The sequence below is a fragment of the Hydra viridissima genome, unplaced genomic scaffold, assembly GCF_058129835.1.
Source record: "Hydra viridissima isolate aposymbiotic clone 2 unplaced genomic scaffold, HvirCarnegie_v1 scaffold_6, whole genome shotgun sequence".
Lineage (NCBI taxonomy): Eukaryota > Metazoa > Cnidaria > Hydrozoa > Anthoathecata > Hydridae > Hydra > Hydra viridissima.
In genome coordinates, this window is record NW_028324305.1 from 14,729,062 (window position 1) to 14,755,167 (window position 26,106).

The following is a 26,106-nucleotide window of genomic DNA, read 5'->3' on the forward strand; positions in this document are numbered from 1 at the left end:
TGTTATTTCCATTTAAATTTAACAGACGACTGAGCCAATTTAAGCATCGGTGTAAAATAAATTATTTTAAGACTAGTTTTAAGCCTTTTTTATTCTTGTCTTGATATTTCTTGAAAAATCAAGAAAACCTTATTCACATCTTCAATGTTTCTTGATTTTTTTGAAAAATACTTAAAAATTTCAAGGTGAATCAAAGTCTTGTTATTTCTTGTTAAAAAATGCATTTTAAGACTTTTTATTTCAATACACAAATGCTTAAAATGAATAGAAACATGTAAGGCCATAAATTTTTGCTGTTTTAAAGGTATAAAGAGGTCTTTTCTAATAAACTTCAGATAATTTGATTTATCTTTAAAACTTATATAGAAATTTTGTACTTAAATCGCTGCTAATTGTTATTAATGGAAAACTTAAATACCGACGCTTAGGGGCAACATAATTGAACAGGCTAAAAAAGAATTTTTTCAAAGGCTAGTCTAGGATGAAGTTACCAAGTGTCCACAATGGAAAGAGATCAAAAGGTATTTATAAGTTGTACAAATTAAGTTTTAGAATGTTACTACTATTTAAAGTTCACCATCTCATTAAACGTCACCAACCAGCTGAGTATATCGTCAGTATAAAAAAAGTTGTTTTGGATAGTGAAGTATTTTAAAACGTTATAGTTTTAATCAGACACCATAGATTAACATAGTTATTAAATTGTATATTATTACAAAATTTTTTCACAGCCGGAAAATTTCATGAGCACCCCTCACCCACTTCCTATTCTAAAAAGTAAAAAAGCATAGAAGTATTATTGATGTTCTCAAACTCATGATAATTCTTAGTTTGGTAAAGTTTCATTTAAGTTTTCGACAAAATACCATAGACTTAAGGATGTAGTGCTCTGAAAAATCTCGCAGGCATATTGGTAATTGACTTATTATGAAATACCGGAACACGTAAACCAACCACAGGTAAAAAAAATAGTGTTTACCGCTTATTCTAAAGGTTTTTTTAATGTAAAAATATCATGAACGCTTTAAGGAACTGCCCTTACAAAAAAACCCAGCGAACTTCCATTGAAAGTTCACTGGAAATGTAAAAGATCACTGGAAATTCACCGAGTTCGCTGGGTTTTCCGCAAATTTTACGACTTCGCTGGAAGTTCACTGGAAGTTTAACGAAAAACGTCATTTTATTTCCAGTGATCTAAAACCTTAGTGGAAATTTAGCGCTGATTTTCAATAATCGAAAACGCCGCGGGTTTCATAACTTAATATTGATATAACTTTTGCTAACATAACTTTTTTGAAATTTGACAGATATAACATCTTGAAAATTTTTTTCCAATTTCTGTAATAAAGTAAACGTTGTTTTTTTATATCCACAGTTTCAGTTTCTATTATTTTAAGTTCTACTCAATTTCCAAAACCACAGGTATGTTGTTCAGTATGTTCATTTTAATTAAAGCGAATACATATTCAACTTTATAATTTCACAAAAATTTATTATTATAAATTTCTTTATTGTAGATTATTGAACATAATAGATAATGATTGATTTACATATATATATATATATATATATATATATATATATATATATATATATATATATATATATATATATATATATATATATATATATATATATATATATATATATATATATGTATGTATGTATGTAAATTTAGGGGGTGGGAACAAATTATTTTCAAAAATGCTGTTTTTGGGACACCCTAATACACACACACACACACACACACACACACACACACACACACACACACACACACACACACACACACACACATATATGTAATCCCCTAAATGTGTTCTATCCCCTAATCCCCTAAATGTGTTCTATCTAATACAAAAACACTAGGTTTAAAATTTTTTTGGAATAAAAAATATTTTAAGGGGTCCTTATAATTTCAAAAAAAAAGTTTTTCAAAAATATGTCAAATACATACATACATATATATATATATATATATATATATATATATATATATATATATATATATATATATATATATATATATATATATATATATATATATATATACATACATACATATATATATACACGTATATATCCAAATAATTTTAAATGTATTCTTAAAATAGAGGGCTCAATGTTCTTAAAAGAACATAGCAATAATAAATTAGTAAAAATCATTTATCAAACTTGTTTCATTTTCACTGTGTTTCATAAATTAAGACATCAGAAAATTTCATCAATTAAGACTCATCAGAAAATTTCATCAATTAAGACTCATCAGAATAGATATTTTGTAAGTTTTATAATTTTCAAAAGAATATTAAATTTTCTGAATAATTATAAAATTTTATACCTCTTAAACACCTTTATTTAACATATATATGCATTTGATATTTATATATACATCATACACCTGATAAAAAAATTTTCATCAAATAAAAGTATAGTTTGTATTGTATATACTAAAGAACTAGCTGTTAAATAAGCATCATTGTTATTTAAGCACAATTAGGTTAAGTACAATAGTTTCTCTTGTTCTCTTTCTGATGTTAATCTTGGTTAACTAAAGTTTAATTTTGCCTGCTTGTCTCTTTTATTTTAGATGCCTAGAATTGGTCGCTACAAGAAATGGCAATCAGGCGAAGTAAGTATTCCAAGAACAACACGTTGGAGGATGTCAAAAGTTAACTGTGCTCAACAACAGAATGAGAGCACCTCTGATGACAATGATTCTATTGACGATGAATTTATGGATCATTTATCTGACTTAGATGAACCAAAAAATGAAACAATCAATGATGAGTTTGATGAAAATGAAAGTTCAGAGAGTCCACCTCTGTATCCTGGCTCAAAGATAAATGTCTCTAATGCATGTTTATGCATAATGACTTTTGTTTTGCGCTTTAATTTGTCCTACGAAGCCTTAGAGGCGTTGTTAACTCTCTTAACTATTTTATTGTCACACAGTGTTTTGCCTACATCTAAATATTTGTTTTTGAAGTTTTTTAAGAAGGAAAAAGAGTTATATGAAAAAGTTTTTTTTTGTGATGTTTGTGAAGTTGCTTTAAGTCTTAATAAGCAGTGTACAAAATGTTTGAAATATTTTACATCATCCTATCTTCATAAGAAATGCAATTTTTTTCATATTTTAAACATAAACAAACAGCTTAAAAATACTTGCGATAACAATTGGGCACATTTAGCAGATCTTGAAGAAAATGGGCAAGCAACAATTAGACTTGTTGTTAATACTGATGGAGTTCCCATTTTCAAATCATCAAAGTGGTCCTTGTGGCCTTTGCTAGCATCAATTCATAGTTTTCCATATTCATTGCAAATTACTAATATTTTGTTTTTTGGTCTCTGGTCGGGTTTTAAAAAACCAAATATACAATTATTTTTATCTCCTTTTGTTGATATTTTTACTAACCTATCCACTAATGGTATACTCTTATCTAATAATGTTCGTGTTTTTTTTCATGTATCTATTTTTTCATGTGATACAATTGCAAGAGCTCTGGTTTTTTGTCGCAGGCAATTTAATGGTTATAATGGTTGCCATTGGTGTTCTTCTAGAGGGGAAAGAGTTCCAAAAGGCAGGGGGTCTTGTATGACTTATCCATTTTCTGATGTTAGTATGAATTGTAGAAGCAATAGATTTTTTTTGTGTTAATGTGGTTGAAGGGTTTTTAGATATTTCACCATTAGTAAGATTGCCTAATTTCGATTGTGTAAATGGAACAGTTGTTGATAATCTGCACTGTATAGAGCTTGGTGTTATGAAAGCTATGCTTTCTTTATGGTTTGATAGTTGTTATTCTGGTTCTATTTTTTCTATTCGTAGACACTGTACTGTTATAAATAATCGGTTATCTGTAATTAGTGTGCCAAGCAATATAAGGCGGACTCCACGATCATTAAGTTGCATAAAGCATTGGAAAGGTGTTGAGTTTTTTAATTTTTTAGTTTTTTATGGTCCTGTTATTTTATGTGATATTTTGCTTCCGAAGTTTTTTGATCATTTTATTCTTTTATCTAATGTTGTTTTTATGTTAAATAATAAGGTATTATCTGAAAGTGTTGTTAATGAAGCCACATTATTAATTAATAGATTTGTTTATGAATTTCCAAGTTTGTATGGTAGAGAGAATATGTCTTATAATGTGCACCAATTACTTCATCTTCCCTCATGTGCTCGTCTATGGGGGCCTTTATTATCTTATTCTTGTCATCAGTTTGAAAATTTTAATGGCATTATTTTATCTCTTTTAAATGGTACTCAAGATATATCTACTCAAGTAATAGATCGATTTTCATATTTAACTACATGTAACATTCAAGCTTCTCATTCTAATATTATAGACGAAGATTGCATTGACTTTTTGGATGACATGTTATTTTCTTATAATTTTAATTTTAAAGGAGTTATTATTGGCTCAATTAAAGTCTTAGATAAAGGCTGTAATTATAATATTCCTTATTGTGAGAAACTGTTTTTTGAGCATTATTTAGGTAAGCATATTTTTGAAATTCAAAAATATTACAAAGTTTCTATTGCCAAAAACATTTACCATATTCGTCATAAGAATGTTCGTCATTGTGACTCACTTGTTAAACTTACTTGTGGATCATTTTGTAGTATTGAATATTTCTTTATTTTTGAGATGAATGTTTTTGCTTGTGTTAAATTTTTAAAAACAAGTCCGAAAGCAGCTAAGCATATTTTTATGTATACTTATGCAGAATGTCTATCTATAATTTTTGCAGAGCAAATTATACAAAAAGCTTTTTTGGTTGAAGATTGTGTTGTTAGTATTCCTGATTTATGCCCTTTTTAACTCTTCTATAATTATTCTTTGCATAATATTATTATTTGTATTATTATTGCTTTTTATCTTTGCATGATGATTTGTTTGTAACATTGAAAATTTTTTTTGTGAGCTGTTTACATAATTTTTTTTTGGTGAACTGTTCTTTTTTTGGTAAACTGCAATTTTTTTTTGTTAACTGTAATTTTTTTTTGTTAACTGTAATTTTTTTTGGTGAACTGTAATTTTTTTTTGGTGAATTGTTATTTTTTTTAGGTGAACTGTTGCATTTTATATTTGTGATAAAAAATTACATGTAACCTTCAACAGTTTATGTTGGCTTGTCAATTTTGTAAAAACTTCTGGTTTAAAAATATTGTTTTTCTTTAGAATTGTTTTTTTATTTTATAAAGTTAATATTTACATTTTCTATAACTACTGGGTTACTGTTTTTTTTTTTTAGGGTTACCTAGGTCATTTTATTCACTTTCCTACACAGCAACAATTAGAGTGTTGTTATTTTAAGCGGTAGTGGTGTTGTGGTAGAGCGCTCGCTTTATAAGCGAGAGGTTCCACGTTCGATCCCCACCATGTCCCTGGTAATACCGCGCTCAACTTGTTTCTTCATGCAGCGGCCTTGTTCATCAAGGTTTGTGTTTTGGAGTTATAGAGTTGAGAGAGGGTTATAACCACAATTAAGTAGCCTCTTCATCTGCAGTGGCCTTCTCAGCCTTGAGGAGGTGAATTAACAAAAAAAAAATTTCAGAAGCATGGTACTGGTTAAAATTGGATAATTTTCATTTGATCTACTGTCTCCCTAGACCGTTGCAATATCGGTTACAATATATTTAACTGCTTATTTGTTGTTACAATTTTTAAATACTTAAAGTCTTATTAATATACATCTATAAATTTATGTAATACAGATCTATAACTATACATTGCTAATGAGGTATTAGATTTAATAGCAACTTATAATTTACTTCAAAATTTTTTCAAAATTATGTATTTATTTGTAATCTTTAAATTTATTTAAGTCTTAGTATTCATAATGTCTAAGTTTGCTGTTGTACAATGGTCTCGCAACGGAACTGTCTCTGTTGAATGGGATACATCTGTACTTAACAGGGCTTTTCTTGTAAATAACAAAGAGGGTGATATAAGATACACAAAACTTACTAATTGAGATGAAGGCCCCATTGAGAAGGGTAAAGTTATATGTGTGGTTGGTAAGCTTCAAATTTGAAAATGTTTTAAGTTTCTTTTGAAATTTTATATTTAAAGTTGTTAATTATTTCAATTGCGTATGTTTCCAGCATTTAAGATATTTCATATAATGACATCGTTAGTAGTCTTTTATGTTTGATGTATTACAAACATCTGTTTTTAAAGATATATTTAACATTTATGAAATAGTAATTATATTATTATATTTAGACAGTTTAGAAGAAGCATTATTGAAAAAGGGCTCACTTCTCAAGAAAAAAAAAGATAAGAAATTGCTAAACATAACAAGTGAAATTGAGGTTTATATATTATAAAATTTACTTTGAACAAGATCAGTTCAAACTCTGGATAAAACTTTGTTTACTTTTAAGGGTTCTGTTAGAGTTGAATATATAACAGTTCAGCAAATGGAGTTATTGTTGGTAAGTTTATTCTGCTAATAGTTTCATTTATAAAAATGGCTTTAACTCTTCCAAAATGGAAACTCATCAAAATCATACAATTTTGGAAAAGCAGACATTAGGCATAAACAAAAGTTGATTAACCTATCCTGTTTATTCATAAAATATAGTTTTGTGTCATATATTTTTACAATACCTAGAATACTCATACTATAGCATTAAAAGAAGATTTTGCTAAGAAGCTAACAACATTGTACAAAAAAATAGAAAGTAAGTAAACAGTCATTTGTATTCCAAATAAAATACTGGCATAGCTGAGATCAATTTCGGCAATTCTATTTCTTTTTTTTACAATAATAAGAATTGTATTATAAAATGTTTTAAAAATTTTAAATGGAATTATAACAGCTAAACATTTGCGATTTACTTTATCAGATGTTTTATGACTATTTCTAGTGTACTTCATTTTTCTTTTAGACATTCACTGCTTGTGACCATTCAGTAAATTTAAATGTTCAACTTTTCTGTTTTATAAAACCCTCTGTTTAAAATACCCTCAGTTTTATAATGCCCTATGTTTTTAAATGTATGGATTTTATTTCACTTTTAGGGCTTGTTAGCAAAGCAGAAGAAGGTGACTTAAGCGAAGAGTTGCCAAGAAAGAAGGCAAAAATGTTGTTTTCCCAACCACCAACAACCCATTCAAAACCATCTCCATTATATTTACAACCAACAAATTCACAAGTACAACCTCTTTTATCACAAACATTACCAACAACTCCTCCTTTCTCAACCCAATCCCAACCCAAACAATTCCAGTCTTTTTCAACTAATGACTCCATTAATGATCATCCTGATTCCTCACTTTTTCTTAACAATCATAATTCGTTTCATGAAAATTTGTTCAATTCAATTGAGTTCAATCGACTTCAATCAGAAAACATTCAATCGACTTCAAATTCATTTCAAATGCCTTCTCCACCTTTTTCACTACCAGCACAACTATATTCTGTTCCACAAATGCCACCACCATTGTTGCATTCACAACCAACATCGCTAACAAATTCACAACTTCCACTATCAATCCATTCACAACTATCAGAACAAGTACCAGCACATTCATTAGTTTCCCATACAACACAACCAACAGATTATATATGCAGTGACAAAGAAGTCACTGAAAACATAATTCCTAATAGAGTCTTAACAGCACCAACAGGAAAAAAGCTGGTCAAACAGTTATTAGGCCATTTTTATGAAAGAAATAAGTTGGTGAGTGCTTCGCTATCAGGAAAAAAAGGCTCTTCAAAGTTTTCTGTTTCAAAAAAAGTTGGCCTTGATCCAGCTGTGTTGCATTTAATAACAGGTAAAAAATTATTAAATTTTAACACTTATACTCTGGAATTCCATAATCAATTCAATTCGAGAAATTGTTTATCTGCAATTTTTACAGAACTTACAATATCCAAGTTTCCGAATTTTTCGAAAAATGATGTCAGTGTTGCGCTCTGTGAAAAAATTAATGACGAGCGCAGAGCTTATTTTAAAGCAGGTATTATATTTTAATTGTATTACTTTTCGTATTTAATTATAATTATATCACTAGTTTTCATCTTTTATAAATAACAAAATTTTGTTAGGACTACTATGCCTTAATTTTATTTTATAGAAAAACAATAAATAATAGGATTTTTTAATTTCAACTAGCTTGTGACTATCGTCTGATTTTTTATTTTTTTATTTTAATCTTGTAATTATTATTATTGATTTAGTATATTTTTTTAGTATTAATTATTTTGATTACCGTATAATCTCTAATAGTAAGGCCAGGTTTATGTTTCAGTGTCACCAATCAAATTTTTTTATTTTAAAGTAATTATCGATTTTTAAATATACATATGTTTTTGTTTTTATAATTTATCCTTGGTTTTTAAAGTTAATTATGTTTATACATGTTATACTATTTTAAGTTTGCTTACTATTTTACTGTTTATTTTATATATGTTTTTATATAATTATTATATATGTCCTTTATATATTGTATCATTTTTTAGCTCCGAAGTCCCAAACGGAAAAGAATGCGTCAAGCACAATTTAAAAGACATACTTACGAACGTACTCACGAACTTACGATTTTCTTTTCTTTTTTTTGTTTGTTTTTGTTTTGATTACTTGTCTGTAGAGAACGAACACACCGCTAAACTCATGATTTTTTTCGCCTCAAAATATACTAAAATATACTAATAAATAAAATTTTAAAAAGTTTAGATAAATTATCAGGAAAAATAAACAAATTGCATTTATTCGAAAACAAAAAATGTACGTACGGCCTTTTGGTTCTCGACTAATGAGACATTTTTTTTATTCAATTTTTTTTCAAAGTTTTTCAAACAAGCTCGTGTAAGCTTATGCAAAATGATTATGCTTTATTAAATTTTTTTGTAGATTATGTTTTATGATTTAAATCTCTATCAAAACAAAAAAATAAAAATACAACTGATTTTCTGTTTTGTTTGTTTAAATGGTTAAAATAGAAAAAAATTTGATTTATGAAAATTTGTATTCATACTTAAGGTAGTTTATTATTTATACATTGTATTTTTATTCTAAATATCGATATTTTTAAATAAATGTTATATTAAACTTTTTTTTTTCCTATGCTTAATTTGTCTTATTTCGCGCTTCACGGTTTTAAATATTTAAAATGTTTATGAACGTTTTAAAAAGTATATATCCTAAAAAATAAAATTCCAGCGAATTCGCTAAACTTCCATTTTTTATATATAAACATGAAAGTTAATTTTCATAGCTAATTAGCTATGAATTCATAACTAATTAGCTATGAATTCATAGCTAATTAGCTATGAAAGCTTTTCTAGTGAACTTCCAGTGATCTTTAAAGATCACTGGAAGTTCACTAGAAAAGTTCACTGGGAGTTCACTGGGTTTTGGAACAAGATCACTGGAAGTTCGCTGGAAAAGATCACTGGAAGTTCGCTGGGTTTTGGAACAATTTTTCACTGGAAGTTCACTGGGTTTTTTTGTAAGGGTGATGCCTGAAGCATTAAAAACACCGCTTAATAATTTTTTTTATTGTTAGTACTAAAACAAAAGTCTTCAAGTAGCACGGCCCTTAGTATAGCACGGTTCTTAGTTAACTAAAACAGAATAAGAGTGAATTAGCTATAGTTTACTATGTTCCCAAATTCTTGTATGAACAATTTAATCACAATAATTATTTGTTTGGCTAATTCCATCCAAAACCAACTCTGTGTTTTGGAATCATTAAAATATGCGGTATCATAACTGAGCTTGCAAGAATCCTAATTTTGAAATTCAAAATTCCGAATGTTTAATATTGTTTGATGAAAAATGTTTGAAAATAGTGCAATTGTCTTGTAATTTATCCTGCAGTTGCATCAATGAAACACGTAGAACAATCTTAGCATACTTTAAGGTAGTCAAAGATGGCTGGCGTTAAACGGATTATTAAGAACCTTATCTTTAAATTAAATTATGGCCAGCCAGGAGCAAGTTTTAACTGTATTTGAAATTTAGTTTTAACTGTATTTGAAAATCTCTACACAGGGCACAAGATAATATACTTTTTAGAGTCTTTAACTAATGTTGCTATTAGTTCATATATAAAGTTTATTTTTATTATGCAGAAATTCGGTTAAAATAGAGTTTGGTGTCTTTAGCATTTTTACGAATTTATTTATATTTTACTTTATAACTTGAATTAAGCTATTTTATAAACGAAGCGTTTCTGAGCTGTAAAATTTTTTCATAGTTTTAAAATAAAACTAATTTATTTACATATTTTTATTTACTTAGAATCATACTTTCTTCATTGAAAGCGGACTCCGTATATACTTGTCCACATTACTTTTTCAATGGGCAACAATACTGTGGGCAATATGGCACACACTGTACTGGGCAGATTGGTGGGCATGGTGGTGGTGGTGGTGCAGGTTGTCCAGGGAGTCCTCCTTGTCCTGGATATCCTGGTGGTCCTGGTGGTCCTGGGGGTCCAGGTGGTCCCATTGGTCCTGGGAATCCTGGAGGTCCTGGACGCCCTGGTGGTCCTGGATTTCCTGGAATTGCTACTGGTGGTGGTGGTGGTGGTGGTGGAGGTGGTGGTGGTGGTGGGGGTGGAGGTGGTGGGGGTGCAGCACAGCAAATTGGAGAACATGCTGGGGCACAGATAGCAGGACAACTATAACCACATGCTTGAGCACTTCTCTTTGATAAAGTTTCTAAAAAAACAAAAGATCATTTTCATGCTCAACGTCATAAAAAACGTTGATAATATCTTTCAATATCATGCATGTGTGAAAAATCATTCAATCATGCGTCTGTGCAAAAAAATTAACAAAAAAATTTGAAAATCTAAATTGAAAGAACTCCTTTCTTCTAAGCTTACGTTCTAAAACATCTGGTCTAGCCTAGTATAATCTGTTAACAACTTTTACTATGTACAAAAAGAAAAGTGTTTTTAATAAATAACAATATTGTGAATGAATTTATTATATTTTTCGTGTTATTTACATCTTTTTTTTTTTTTTTTATTGTGATTAAAATTTAGTGTGGTGTAAATGTCCTCGCTGTAGTGAACAATCTTGGCCACTTGTAAAAAAACAAGTGTCAAAAGACGTTTTTATCTTTACTTCTTCTTGGCTGGACAACAGTATTGTGGGCAGGTTGGAATGCATTGAACGGGACAAATTGGTGGGCATGGTGGGGGTGGTGGTGCTGGTAGACCAGGTAGTCCTCCTTGTCCTGGATTTCCTGGTGGCCCTGGAGGTCCTGGAGGTCCTGGTGGTCCCATTGGCCCTGGTCCTCCTGGAGGTCCTGGTCGGCCTGGGGGTCCTGGATTTCCTGGTAGGGGAAGTGGTGGTGGTGGTGGTGGTGGTGGTGGAGGTGGTGGAGGTGGTGGTGGAGGTGGAGGTGGTGGAGGTGGTGGTACACAACAAATTGGTAAGCAAGCTGGTGCACAAACAGCTGGGCAGTCACCAAAGCAAGCCTGTGGGCTTCTCTTTCTTAGAGATTCTATAAAATAATAAGGATATATTTACCGTGTTTCCAGTATTCAATGAAGCCATTTGAAATAGATGCTGGTTTTAAAGTTTTTCAACTTGATAGATTCTCATTCCAAGTAGAAATATGTAACAGTAATGAAGTTCATGGGTTTATGTTTAAAGTTGGATTTAATTAACAAATAAATAAAAGTTTCAAAGAATTCTTGTGCGAACATATAACAAATATAGGGAAATGATGTTACAGACAAGAAAAAAGATTGTGGTATGCTTATAAAACCTATATTTACATATTGACAATAAAAGTGTTTCCTTTTATGATCCGTAAAATAAATAGTACGGTCGCCTTGTTTCGTCAGTAAGTTCTTAACGTCTACCAATTGGTGGACAGCAGTTTATTGGACAATAGGCAGGGCATCCACTACTGCAAATAGGAGGGCAAGCTGGGGAACCTTGTGGGCCTTGAGGTCCATTAGGTCCTTGTGGGCCTGGAGGACCGGGTGGACCAGGAAGTCCTGGTGGTCCCATTGGTCCCTGTCCTCCTGGTGGGCCTTCAGACCCAGGTGGTCCTTGAATTATATATGGTGGAGGAGGAGGGGGTGGAGGTGGGGGTGCACAACATGTAGGTAGACAGGCTGGGAAACAAACTGCTGGGCAACCATAATCACAACTTTGTGGCGTCCTCTTCTTTGCACCCTCTGTAAAAGAAGGATGAAAGAACCGTCAAGTCATATAAAGTCAGTTTTGGAAACGCTATTGTAGTATTGTCGACGAAATTTCAAATAATCAGTAAGTTAAGGAAAAAAGTAATTTTGTTTGTATTTAAATTTTGATTCGTTGCGCTTTTTTTAAAGTTGCCGGATTAAGAGAACACCACAAGTGAACTGATGTATGGACAAGGTACAGATTCACGACAACTACAACAGCGTTGCGTACAAATTACAAAACATTAACGTATAACAGTTATTGTGCTGTGTTGATTAAAACACTTGAATTACATTCTAAGTAATTCTAACTACCACAACACTTCTACATTATCTAACATTTAAGACTGATGCCATAAAAATAAATCATGAAAAATTCTCGTATAAAATAAAAAAGTATTTCAAATATATCTTGCAAGCAAAGCAGCAACATCTTGTTTGAACTTTTTTTTAGCTTTTTTTAGCTTTTTTTAGCTTTTTTCTCAAATTTTTAATTCTATTTCTCTTTCCTTTTTTTAAACCATTTTATAAGCGCATGTGCAATGCATAAGTTAGGAAGCATGTTGCTTTCTTTACAAGATGATCAACATGATCAGCATCAAAAATGATTATGTAAATGAAAGAAAAGAATAAAAAAAAAAAAAACGCTTACCGTGCAGAGTTTTTGCGTTGGTGACAGCCACCAAAAGGAGGAAAGCTGCGATAGATCTCATCTGGTGATGAAAAAAAGGTAAATGCAAATAAAATTATAATTAAACAGCCATTTTGCAAAAACGTGAGCCATTTATCATAAAGTAATCAATAGATGCTCGAGTTTAATCATCATTTTAATCATCATTTTAATCATTCAACAATTTCTTGTATTGATTTAATGTTTATTATGGTTTGTTATTTGATTTGCTCCATAAAAAAATTTACCATGTACCTTTTGCTATCTTTGGAGGCTTCTTTGCAAATGAGTCTACCTAAGTAACTTACTCAAAATACTTTTAAATTATTTCGTAATGCTTCGCTTGAACGCTTTTCGCTTCATAGCTGCAGGTACTGGCTTAATCTTTGAGCGTCCTTGGTTAATCAAGCGTGCGCTGTTGCGCGTAACAGTGGTGCGCATGTTATTCAGTTTCTATTTTATGTCGTTTGAAGAAACGACTTGAGCACAAACAATGGTTATATACGTAGCACGCATGCGCTATTTTATTGTACAAAAGTTTTTATATTTAAACAAGAAATTTCTAAAAAGACTCACAGGTTGGTGAAACTGTGTTTAACTGAAGGTGGTTGTAAAAACTAAAAAAATGTACTTAGTAAAAGGTTAAGGGGGTACTTTTTAGGGATGATAAGCTTTTAGAAATGGTTTGGGTATACGGGGTATTGGATAGGTTTAGTGGTATGGGATTGGTTCTGGGGTAAGGGACACAAAAATTATGGGTAAGAAATGGGTTTTGGTTATAGGATAGCTTTTGGATTTGATCTTAAATCTTAGAGTTCTAAGGGCAAAAAAAAAGAATTTTCAACCATATTTAAACCGTTTTAAAATTGCATCTCAGAATTTTTTTTTTTTTTTTTTTCTTTTTGTAAAAATATTATTTAATAGATTAAATTTAATTTTGGATTCTTGTTTATCAAGTATTTTTTATATCTAAAATTTTTTAAAAATGTTTTCCCTTTGAAAAATTCACATTACAAAGTATTTGATCTTAAAAATGAAAACGCGCTGTAAAAATTTCAAAACCATTAAGTCTAATTTAAATAGAAAAAATTCGCGTTTAAACTTCTAAAGCTTAAAAAATACATTTTGACTTTTCAGTAAGGTTAATTATGCGTAAATGAAGACGTCTGTTTTTTTATTGTTTAATTTTCAAATCTCTAGTTAAATGTAATCAGGGTCTTGCACGTCAAAGCCTGTTTACCGTTAATGAAAAGTTTAAATTTAACACTTATTTGTAGGAGTTTAAACGCTTATTTTTAAAACATAGACAAGGTTTCTTTTTTTGAAAAGAAATCTAAAGTTAAGTTGCTTAAAAATGTATTTTTCTTACCTTGGCTTCTTAGACCTTTCAGTGAATCTTGCTTCTGAATACGATCTTGGCAATCATATACCCTTGGAAAGTTTAAACTTATTAATTATTCATGGCGTTTGCGAGTTGCGCGTTGCGATGGAAGCACAAATAAAGAGTACGCTTCGATGAGCGCGCTATTAAGCTCAATGCTTGCTTTGTTCTTGTGCAGAGAGATGTATGGAGTTTGCGATCAGGGCTACACAAAACAAGCCAACAGCAAACAAATTTACTTGGTGAGAATGCTTTCACTAATGTTTGCAAATCATGGTATTTTTTCGCTTTGATGCTTGCCTACTTCTTAATTGTAAATCAAAGAGTAGTTACGTAATACTGCGTTATGGACACAGGAAGTGTTTCTTAAGATTATGAAGGTTTATATTAGCGTTTAAAGTTGTTTTGAGACCTTTGTGTAAATGAGTCGAAGGCTTAGTATATGGTGCATTCAAAGAGTTTCCAGGGATGGATGGCACTATTGAATACGCAAATCTAATAAAAATATTAAAGCTTTGAGAGCTTTGGTGAGATTTAAAGAAGAGTGTTTTCGTAGTTACACTTTAGTGTATATAGACTAGTAAAATAAAACTTAGAAAGAATCATTTTGTTATAGTTTTTAATGCGAGTTCTACTCAGGGTGTAGTTACAGTTCTATACGATTCTACTCAGGGTGGAAAAAAGGTACATAAGACTATAATTTCTTTTAATAAAATATCAAGCTGATCAAATGCAGGTTTTCTAATTTCAAAAAACTCAATCTCACCGTTTGAAAATTGTATTTTAACATAGCAAAGTTCAAAAATTTCTAATTCTTTGAGTTTAAATTGAAAACTTATTGTTCAAAATTTGACTGTCTGGAGAATTGGAGACTTGTCTGGAGCATTGGAGACTTGATTGTCTGAGTAATGAAAACTCGATTGTCTGGAGATTTGAAAAAGAGTTTAAAAAATGAGAAATATATTTTGCTCTCGCTTTAATTTATTACAAAGAACTTTTTAAATATGATGAAAATTGTTTTTTAAATTATTATCTAATTTTCATTTTTAAAATTTGCTGTTTGAATATTGTTATGTTTCAAATATAAAATATTGTAGCCCACTAAAATAAAACAAAGTCCCTGTTAGCCACTAAAGAAGATTTTAGGAGCAACTAGTACCAATTCTAGGAGAGGGGCCCGGGGGGAGGTGATCTGGATTTGATGTTCAAGCTTAAATCTTATGTTTTACATGTCATACGGTTTGAGTTTGATTGCCACAGTAAGTTAATTAGTGTTAGCTTTATTAGTATATTGTATAAAATAATAGGCATATATAACAATAAGCATATATAATGATAACCATATGTAATAGTAAGCATATATAATTTAAAACATACATAATAATAAGCGTATATAATAATTTGCATATATGATAAGCTTATAACATAAATGTAATAAATTTGTTTAACAACTCTTTGTTTACCGCTCCTAGCTTAGTCTTCTATTATATTCAGGGTTATCTTAATCAGGGTCTTCGACCCTGATTAAACAAGTGTATCAGTTTCAATAGTCAGAGAAATCTAAAAAAAGTTTTTAAGAACTTTTATTTCCCAAAAAACATTTAATTGCGTTTTCTGCGCCTGCCGGGTGTTTTAGCTTGATTATCCACACTGACATTAGGAAAAAAGTAAATCATGCTTTCCAGGGTTAATTTTACAACAGACTGGTAAGCATGGACGTTTTGTTTTCAACGAATAATAACAAATATATCAACTTCAATACCGGTTGTTTTTTTTTTTTTTTTAAGATAAATCGAGTTTTCTGAACTTTATTATGTAACAACAAATTTTAGTAGGACAAGCTTATTTTCATACATGAGTTTTTTATTTAAAATTCTTTACAAAAATGAGTTTAATGGTTTTTATTGAATTGCAATTCTGCGCATGCATCTTGAAGGGTTACAACAAATTAACAAAACTTTGGTATTCCAACTTTTTTTTCTGGAACCTTGAAACTTTGAATGTATATCAACTATTTTAAATTCTATATATTTTCAATGACGGACTTAGAAAATGTTACTTTATTTGTTATTATTTGTTAAAACCTGAACAATCAAACGCCGATGTTTAGAAACAGACTTGCTTCGTTTAGTATGAAAATTATAAGTTTAAACACCTTCTTCGACATAAAAACCTAAATCAAACTTTTTTTTGGTTTTCGTTGTTTAAATTAAAAACTCGTTTTGAATTTTATAAAAATTTTTTTTTTTTTTTAAGTTTTTATTATTGTTTTTTTTTATAAAGTATTTTTGATATTTTTACGAAGTTTAATTTTTGTATTTTTATTTTGTTAAACTTTGCTCGAATGGTGGGAAAACTTATTTTTAATTATAACTTTTACTTGCGAAACACATTAAACTTACTTTTAACCATATTTTAAACTTTGTATGCAATATTTTAATTGTTAAATACGGAGTAATCTTTCTTTTCAGAATTACGTAATAGTCATTTGATAGTTTTTAATATTTTACTGAGCCATTCTGCAAAATAATTGTATTTTGCAGAATGGCTGCCAAAAACATTATTACCGAACTTTTGGGCGGTTTTCCTGAATAGAGATTTGCCTTACAACTGCGAACCAAACCAGGTGTATTTAAGAGTCTTTGTTCCATTTTTACAGCAATGCCCCTTTGTTAATATTTTTAAAATAATGGCTCTTTATGATATGATAAAAAGCAAATTAAGGCTATTGAATAGAAAACTTTTGTCGTTTAAAATCTAAAAAAAGTTATAACCACAAAATGTAGCAATTAATTAATGACAAATCAAGTTGGATAAAGAAGGCGAGTACTGAGCTTTTATGTCCTCTCTTTACTACGTAAAACATAATTTAATTTTTCAGTAAAAAATTTAATTTTATACCTGTTTGCGGCTTAAACAATTTGTTTAAGCTGCAAACTGGTATAAAGTTAAGTTATTTACTGAAAAATTAAACTATATTATTAAAAAACTTGCAATCTAGAATTATAAAACATATGCTTTTTTGGGGGAATAATATTATTTCAGTTTTATAACAAATGGCTACAGTTTATTAACGTAGTTTTTTTTTTAGTGCTTCTAGGAAAATATAAATTTGGTGTCTCTGTTGTTCATAATCTTTATACAATTGGTGTCTCTGTTGTTCATAATCTTTATATAATAAAACTAATTATTTACAAAGTATTAAGTTTTTTCCTCTATGAATCGAAAATTGCAGCTTTTTTAAAATGCTTTTCAATAGCAGCATTTGGGTAGTTTTGATAATAATTCAAAAGTTGTTAGCATATATTTAAAAGGTATTTCAATAATGGATGCTTCCTAATCGTCGGTATCATGTCATTGTGCTAAACCATAAATCTATGAAGTTTGTTAAAATTTGTAATAATTTAAGAAGCTTAATGAACTTTTGATTCCGTTCAACTTAAAATTACCAAATGCTTTAATGAAATTGTTAATTCTTAAACGTGTAACCGAATAGCACTCGCCTTATTGATATATCAGTATTGGACCAATTGCTTCTGTTTTTGTAAACTTGAATTCTTACTTATTTGATCTTTAACATGCTTGTTTCAATCATCAACTAATCTCTTATATATACTTGTTTTAAGCTACAACCCAATGGCCTCTTTCATATTTTGATGTGGTACCCTGGTGAACGACAACAATATCATCTAGGAGAAAAAACACAAAGGGCAAATAGCAGAATGATTTTAGAAATGTGGCACATGTTTTATACCTATTTTGTAATACCTGCTATCTTTTAAAACGGTCTCAAAAGCATATGGCATATGTAAGACCCATTAGTGGACAGCATTAACAACATTTGCGACACATAACAGTTTTAAAAATGCTATCAAGATTATTTAGATACAAAGAGCATTTGAACAATATATTATCAAGGTTACAGAAGAAGGTTCAGTTCCTTTTAGTTGATATATAGAACTTCTCCTGTTAAAGGTGATGAATGGGTATGAGTAGCAGAGGAATCTTATCATTACATCTTCGTTTTAAGTTTACTTGAAAATTTTCTTGTGAATTATTCCCTGTAGTTTTTAACGTCTTTGTTTCTGCTTTCCCGAGCTTCTTTAGACAAAAAGCCACTTGGGACAGGTTTATCTTTTACAACCTGGTGTGGATGTAAAATTGTTTTTTCATAATTTGTTACAAATGTCTTACCTTTAGAATAATTTCATGCTTATCTGAGCCTATTGGATTCTTATAAGACAAGGCACAAAACATAATACAGCTATTCACGAAAGTTTAAACGATTACAGAATTTTAAGATCTAATCTTCAGTTTTTCTTGAATAAAAATCTAACGGAAATATATTTCAAAATAGTTTTTTTTCTAATTTGGTATACAGGTCATTCTAATTTGGTATACAGGTCAGTAGGTTTCGACTCATCACTGTTTACTCAGAAATTTCATGAAAAGGTAGGTGATACAAATTAAGAGGTGTCAAAAAAGTTTAAACGATTTTATTTAGGATCAATTATTTGCTAATTAATTGATAAATCCGGGGCGAAAATTTTTTTTATTTTTAAATAAAGTCAAAATGAGTCAATTACAATCAAAAAATTTATCGCAAAATCATCAGGCAGCTTTTAAATTTTAAAAAATCAACTTGAAATATTGTAAATTTCAAATTATTTTCAATTGCGTGCAAATGGGTTGCAAAGCAGTTTCTAGTGAGATCAAGTGGCAAGTTATTGGTATGGCGAGGACAAAAAATCACACAAACGTTCAAATAGGCAAAATACTTAACGTTTCTGAATCTTGCGTTCGAAAAACCATCAAAACCTGGGAACTTACCAAGGGCATCTCCGACATGCAGCGTACTGGGAGACCATCCAAACTCAGCAACCGTGACAAAAGTGGTATATTCAGAATGAGCAGAGAAAACCCCAGACTCAGCTACAAAAAGCTTGCACAAATCTTCAACGACTTAAAAAATTATCCAAAAGTTAGCAGAGAGCTCGTGAGACGAACATTGTTGGACAAAGGTAATGGAACGTAAACAGCTGCTAGAAAACCTATTCTTTCAATCACGGATAAACGTAAACGACGAGTGTGGTCCAAAGAAAGGCTGGACTGGTCTGTAGAACAGTGGGCAAATGTTATTTGGAGTGATGAAGCTAATTTTCAAGTCGTAAACCGCAAGGGAAGAGTGTGAAAAGATTTGCAACTGAGAAATATTCAGACAGGTTTTTGCAACATCGTCGACAAGGCGGTGGAGGTTCGGTTGGCATCTGGGGATGTTTTTCTCACAAAGGTATAGGCTTCTGTGAGCTGTACAAAGGCCGAATTAATCAATACAACTACAAGAACACATTGGAAACGTGTTTAAATCCATCAATCAGACACTTGTATGGCAAAAGCAAGCAATTCATCTTTCAACAAGACGGGGCTTTGGCTCTCACAGCTCACTCAATCAAAGAATATTTTTGAAAAAAAAGTTTAATGTGATGCCCTGGTGCCCTAGATCACCAGATCTCAACCCAATTGAAAATATTTGGTCTTGGATCAACAATCAACTGACATACTATGAAGTTCAATCAACTCAGCATTTGAAACAACTTTTGAATGAGTACTGGCTGAAGGTACCTCGCGTGATGTGCATGAAATTAGTTGAATCAATGCATAAACGAGTTTATGTTTGCTATAAAAACAAAGGAGGACACTTTAAATATTAATTTTGCTTTTTTTAAAATTTTTTGTTTGAATGTTGCAATTCGTTTAAACTTTTGTGCTTCTTATTTTTCCTATAAGATTTTTTGTAATAGCTTTTTTCTTACTAAATATTAAAATTTTTATAACATGTTCATATTCATTTTAAAGCTAATTACTTTTTCTTTAATAAATAAAAAAAATTAATTCGATATCATTTTACAGTTTTTCTTTATTAAACAAAAACCAAACATACTTGATAAAAATTCTGCAATCGTTTAAACTTTCGTGAATAGCTGTATAAAACTGTTTAACAAGACCTACATCCACTTCCAAGTATTTTAGTAAATTTTTTATGGCTCATAAATTCTCAGCTTATAGTATTTCCATTATTTGATGTGGAAGAGCACTTCTGAGAATATCAACAACTAAAACAACATGGAGTGAATTTGTCCATAGAGATTATGAGATTAATAAAAAAAGTTCCATACACTCCTTAGGAAGATTCAGCTCTGTTTTGAAACCGTAACTTCTTCTCAGAGAATTTAATCTAATCTCAACTAATTAATCTCAACTAATTAATCTCAACTAATTAACCTCAACTAATTAATCTCAACTAATTAATCTCAACTAATTAATCTCAACTAATTAATCTCAACTAATTAATCTCATTTAATTAGCCGTTTGCTAAAAACTTCATCAACTTTAATATCTTAGTCCGCATAAATTTGAAAAACTGGTATGAACTGGGTAATGGTGATAGAGGGCAATTTACCATTAATCATAGGGCATTTAATTTAAAAGTACTCTTTTTCTTTAACATATTACATTTAGGTCGTTTAACATATTATATATGGGCTGTCTAAATTTACAGAGGAGGTTTTAGAACTTTGTCACCCACCCCTACTTTTAGTTGAATATGTAGTTTTTGAAATAGGAATAAAAGCTCCTTTTTTAATATAGACAAACTCTCCTCGTCATCCTCACCTTTTGTTTGTGCATACACACAAATAAAAGCCAAGGATATCAAAATATAATTACGAAGTCAAAACCACTTGTGGATCCATCTAACCCAATCTCAGTTTCTCATGATCTATAAGGGTCCAGATTCAATTTTGTAGTGTTCCACGAGTCACTTCCTATTTTTTTGTGCTTTATCTAGTAAAAAGGTTTCTAGATTGAATTACATGTTCAAGGAGTTACTTGACTAATGGTTTTCTAAAGCTAAATAAAAAAACTCTGGATCAGTTTTGAAAATACCTTATACAATAAAGTGTAAATGAAAACAGAAAATTTGTTCGCAAACTTGTTCTATAAATATATTCTATAAAAAGTTTAGGAACGGCTTCCTTTTTTTTTCTTTGTACGGAAGAAATTGAGTTTAAACGACTTTAAATACACTTAATATTTTATCTATTTAACTTTTTCATTTTTAAAATAATTAGTCTTTAAATTAATGGGAAATATCAGAGTACCAACCTTTCTAAAACAAACGTATAAGAAACTTGGAATTAGCGTGGAAGTAACTGCCCAGTAAACAACGAACAGTTGGTAAGTAGTTGGCCCGATCCTAATAACCAACTATTAGCTACAGTTGGGCCAACAGTCGGCTATTTAGTTGGTACCGTGAAAAAAACGTAACGCTTTTACCAACACTTAGCCGACTGTTATTAAACTATTGGTTGCCATTAACGGCCCAACAGTTATAAAACAGTTGGCTAACAGTTGGTACCATTACCGACCCAACTAAATGATTTTTTTTCGCGATTTATTAAATTCACTTTTGCGCTGAAATTGAAAGTGCAAAAGTTATAAATCATGTTTTGAATATTGCTTAATAACAAAGTATAACTTTGCTTTTTAACATTTCATTTTCTATTTAATAGTGATTGTTTGTATATCAGATTTTACCAAACAGTATTACTGTCCACACAAAATATTGTATTATTTATTGATAACTTAGTTGAATACAAAAAAAAGAACAAATATTTTATCATTACACTTTTACTTCCAGACCATTAAAGAAAAATATTTACAAATAAAGAACTAAAAATATTCTATTATTGTAGTTAATATTATTAAAGGTTTGAAACTAATATTGGCAGCTTTAATTAAAAACAATATTTTAAAACGCTAGTATTTAAAAACGTGGCGATTTATTAGATAATTATTAATAATAATTAAGAAAAATTAGATTTATAAATAAAATCAAGATAAATAAGCTTTTATAAATTTGCAAAAGATAATAACTAAATATTCTTTTCATTGATTAACTGCAACTGATTTTTTATAACCTTGCTTTTCGTCTGTCTACTTATTCGCCCATCTCCTTGATCAATTGCGCCCTGAAACCATCTTGAAACGATCGGGTAAATATCTTTATACTTGGAATTAAGATACTGAATTTTTACTATTGCTAAAAGAATAAAATGAAAATAAATTTAAAAACTCAATTTATTTTTTGTTTAAATATAAATTATTTTTAAATTATTTTTAAGCTCTTATACGTTTACTTTGCAAATCAAAAATTACATTAACTGGTTAGCAGTTTTAAAAATATGTACATATGATAACCAAGAGCAATTAGCTTATCGGTTCAAGACAAACTTCTATATGCTCTTTAAGAATCATATAGTTGAATACTAATAAATCATGGTTTACATTGGCAAATAATGTCTCTAGTTAACAATAAAATACGGCATTAATAAGTTCAAGTCACCAAGGGAGAACATAATATCTTACAAATTCACAACTAATGACAACACTGGTAATTGTCGTAAGTACTAACATATTATATTCTTTCTTAGTGTTGTAAACTGTAGTTTCGCATAAAAAAGATCGTTTTTTAGTTGTGCGTAAACGCCGATATATCTTTGTAAAATTCAACACAATTTATATACAAATTAATTCCCTAGGTATTCACACATATCTTTTCACACATACAATTATTTACAAGTAATGCTATAAGGCATTCACACATCTTTTCACACATACAATTATTTACAAGTAACGCTATAATGACATATCCTTTACGCACATAATTATTCACAAGTAACGCTATAATTACACTCCCCCTTGGTCATAAAGATCACTTCACCTCACGGACTATATCGCTCAGGTGCCATCCTTTTTCGGGTGCTTCTTCGCAACATTGGCGTCTGGTTTGTCTAGTCTTCAGGCAACACAACGCACAGTTCTTCATCATCTTCTAGATCCTCATTCGACTTGTTATCAACTCTGACGGGTCTTAGGTCGCGTATGTGTCGGCATACTTTGTCCACTTCTACCGTTTGCTCCGAAATGATTCCTGTAATTCTCCCAATCTTGTATTGAGAGTCACATCGGTTGTCCGGGGGCTTTACCCATACTTCATCGCCAAGTTTAAACTTGTTGGTGATCTTCTCATGAGGTTCATATGCGTTTTTATCGTCGTCAATTCCTCTAACTCTAATTTCGTATTGGTATAATTTATTTGCGGGTGCTGTAGATGACTTACAATAGTCTTTTGGGCTGACGTTATACCAAAAAACTGCCTCGGGTATGCTGCACGGAACTCTTTTCGCCGTTCTTTTCACTGTTCGATGGCACCGTTCTGCAATTCCATTCCCTGAAGGAACGTAAGCGCACCTGAAGCGAAGTTTAACGTTCCATTTGTTCATAAATTGTGAAAATAATGTGCTTCGAAATGCTGTATCATTATCCGTCAGAATTTCGTTTGGACCGCCTCGTTCAAGAAAGATTGCGTTTAATTCCTGAATGACACATGCACTAGTTTGGTCTTTAAGATGGCGCCATATTGCATAACGTGAAGGCCCACAGTCAATCAGGGTAAGAAAATGTTGCCCCTCATAATGAGTTATATCCATACCAAGCCGTTGCCACGTCCCTTTTACTTCGATCTTCCCTTTCGGCCACTTTATCGGACTTGGATCAATTGATTGGCAGGCTACACATTTTTCAACCACTTGCCTGAGTTCTTCCCTGCTTACTGATGGGTCAATTCTACGAACAAAATACAATGTTCTCTTGACACCATAATGTCCCGTGGACTTATGAACATGGTTTATTTCTTTCGGAGATAGAGAAGCACTAATCGTTCCACCTGCAGCAAGTTCAGTGGACTTATCGATCATTTTCAACCAACTTCCAGACACTCGAGTAAGTACATCGGCTAAGTTAGACTCCGAGGGTACTAGTTTAATATCCACTCTGAGTTTGTATTCGTCCAACAATATTCATAATGGTCTGAAGCCGTCTTCTAATCAGCATTTCGTTTGAAGCCTTTGTCTTCAATCTGGATTTTCCAGTCAGTGCATCGGTGACCCAATGTAATACTGCTTTCGAATCAGTGCAAATATGCAAGACATTCATCTTCCAATTGAGACCCATGTTTAGTCCTTTGATTACTGCATCGAGTTCAGACATGTTTATATGCGTTGTATCATCTTTTCTTAACCAACAAGCGTCTTCGATTATATTGCCATCAACTCACACCTAGCGCTAGTGAACTAGCATCCACCCACACTGTTGCCTCATTGCCATAAACATTCCAAACTCCTTTGGCAGGATCGTCGTTACGTGTTCTTTTTACCATATCGTTCACCATTTTTTCAACAAAATCGCATTGTATCTTCTCATCCCATGTTTTCGTTAGGGCGTTTGCCGTCCTTTTAACAAATGACGAGGCTACACGCAACCAACCACAAACTGGAAGATTCCCTGTCATTTTTCCACATAAAGAGAAGATTTTTCGCCTCGTTAGAGAACTTGGAACTTCACCAAAATCGTTGTCTCTCTTCCAAAATAACTTCTTATTTTCGATTCCAACTTGTAATCCTAGAACTCTCGCCCCTTCGGACACACGAACCGCTGGCTTACAATGTAGTCCATACATATCCAAATGATCAAGTACACTGCGAACTGATACGATGTCTTCATTTACAAGAACATCATCAATGTATGATGATGTTCCCTTCCAGATCTTTTCGTCATGCGATAGAACTTTGTCCAAAACTGCTTTCATTATGACGGGCGCAACCTTCAGGCCAAATCCCAAACGTGTTAAACAAAACCTCTGTCCACGGAACACAACAGTTTGGTAAGCCCAGAGTTCCTCGCTGATTTTGAGTTGCATGTAGGCCGAAGATAAATCAATAATTGAAATATTTTCTCCAAGCCGTCTCCAGTCTCAAAGTTTGTCAACACATGCATCCGTGTTTGCCGTAAATGGTTCAATAAACGTGTTCAGCTCCCTGAAGTCTAACTGGTCGCACTTTCCCTTTGTTTTGCTGCACCACTGCCAAAAGTGGAACCAAACCTTTTACTGGACCGTGTTTTTTCGCTTCGTACTTTTGCAGCCATTTTTTCTCTTATCCACCCTTCAATTTCTTTTTCGTAATCGTGTTTTATGCCGATGGGGATGGTATATTCAGCAATTCTATTCACCAGATTTTCAGGTTTGGTATTCCATTTCCACGCAATTATCCATTCTCCATTTTTCTTTTCAAATGAAGCTGTGAAATCCTGAGCCGTTATATTCATATCATGAGCATCTATTGACAAATCGCTTTTTAGACCAAGTAAACATGCTTCTTTTTTCATAAAACAAACATCCCGCGTTGCAGAAATCGATACTCCACCAAGTGCCACTATTTCATTCATACCAATTATGAAACAAAAACCCAGTGGTTTGAAATTGACCACAAGTGCTTCCACACACACTGTATTTCCATTTGGCGCGGTGATTCGAATTTGGCTAACACCTTCGCACTGCTGTTGTTGTCCATTAACAGTTACCACGCTAACTTCTTTCTTCGTTATTTTTGTCGCACATTTTTTATAGATGATGCAGCAGGTACATCCTGAGTCAATTAGCACATCCTGAAATACACCGTTAATATCCAAGAGCATGGTAGGTAACGCCATTATTGATTGTTTAGTAAGGTATTGATTGTTTAGTAAGGTAGGTAACGCCATTATTGATTGTTTTTACGAGTAACACAGCACATCGCTTGACTCCCGTCTTCTACTTGACTTGTTTCGAAAATTATGTCTTCTTAAATCTCAAAATGTTTGAATTTAATTATTAAACTTGAATTTAATCTGACTGAACTTGGCCACTACTTACAAGTAAGAAAAGAAAGAGATGAAATAATTATTATTTTTATGAATCTGCAATCAGAAAAACATTAATTAGAAAGTAC

The 26,106-nt window shown here is 31.2% G+C and overlaps 2 protein-coding genes, 1 long non-coding RNA gene and 2 pseudogenes across 10 annotated transcripts; 3 read left to right on the forward strand and 2 right to left on the reverse strand.

The window, feature by feature from the left end:
* Positions 1–26,106, reverse strand: part of LOC149887157 (uncharacterized) — a 563,485-nt pseudogene that overhangs the window by 459,219 nt on the left and 78,160 nt on the right.
* On the forward strand, positions 1,071–5,185 carry LOC149887171 (uncharacterized; annotated as a pseudogene). Its single transcript, XR_016453405.1, has 2 exons — positions 1,071–1,422; positions 2,591–5,185. The product of XR_016453405.1 is annotated as an uncharacterized LOC149887171 (transcript).
* Positions 5,334–9,001, forward strand: LOC149887172 (uncharacterized). The gene is made up of 6 exons (XM_090090639.1): positions 5,334–6,322; positions 6,395–6,445; positions 6,625–6,694; positions 7,035–7,790; positions 7,878–7,976; positions 8,479–9,001. Exons 1-6 carry the CDS (start codon positions 6,155–6,157, stop codon positions 8,520–8,522), a joined length of 1,188 nt encoding a protein of 395 aa, XP_089946765.1. The 5' UTR covers positions 5,334–6,154; the 3' UTR covers positions 8,523–9,001.
* Positions 10,191–14,370, reverse strand: LOC149887173 (uncharacterized). 7 transcript variants are annotated; one of them, XM_090090293.1, is made up of 3 exons: positions 14,207–14,348; positions 12,820–12,880; positions 10,191–10,683 (listed from the first exon to the last, which is right to left on the reverse strand). In XM_090090293.1, the coding sequence occupies exons 2-3, from the start codon at positions 12,878–12,880 to the stop codon at positions 10,310–10,312; spliced, it is 435 nt and encodes a 144-aa protein (XP_089946419.1). In that variant the 5' UTR covers positions 14,207–14,348; the 3' UTR covers positions 10,191–10,309. The 7 variants fall into 7 exon arrangements, with proteins under 7 accessions (XP_089946419.1, XP_089946420.1, XP_089946417.1 ...); XM_090090294.1 differs by lacking the exon at positions 14,207–14,348 and adding an exon at positions 13,093–13,229; XM_090090291.1 differs by lacking the exon at positions 14,207–14,348 and adding an exon at positions 13,086–13,122.
* On the forward strand, positions 14,405–20,120 carry LOC149887174 (uncharacterized). Its single transcript, XR_016453318.1, has 2 exons — positions 14,405–14,460; positions 17,845–20,120. It is a non-coding gene; the product is annotated as an uncharacterized LOC149887174 (long non-coding RNA).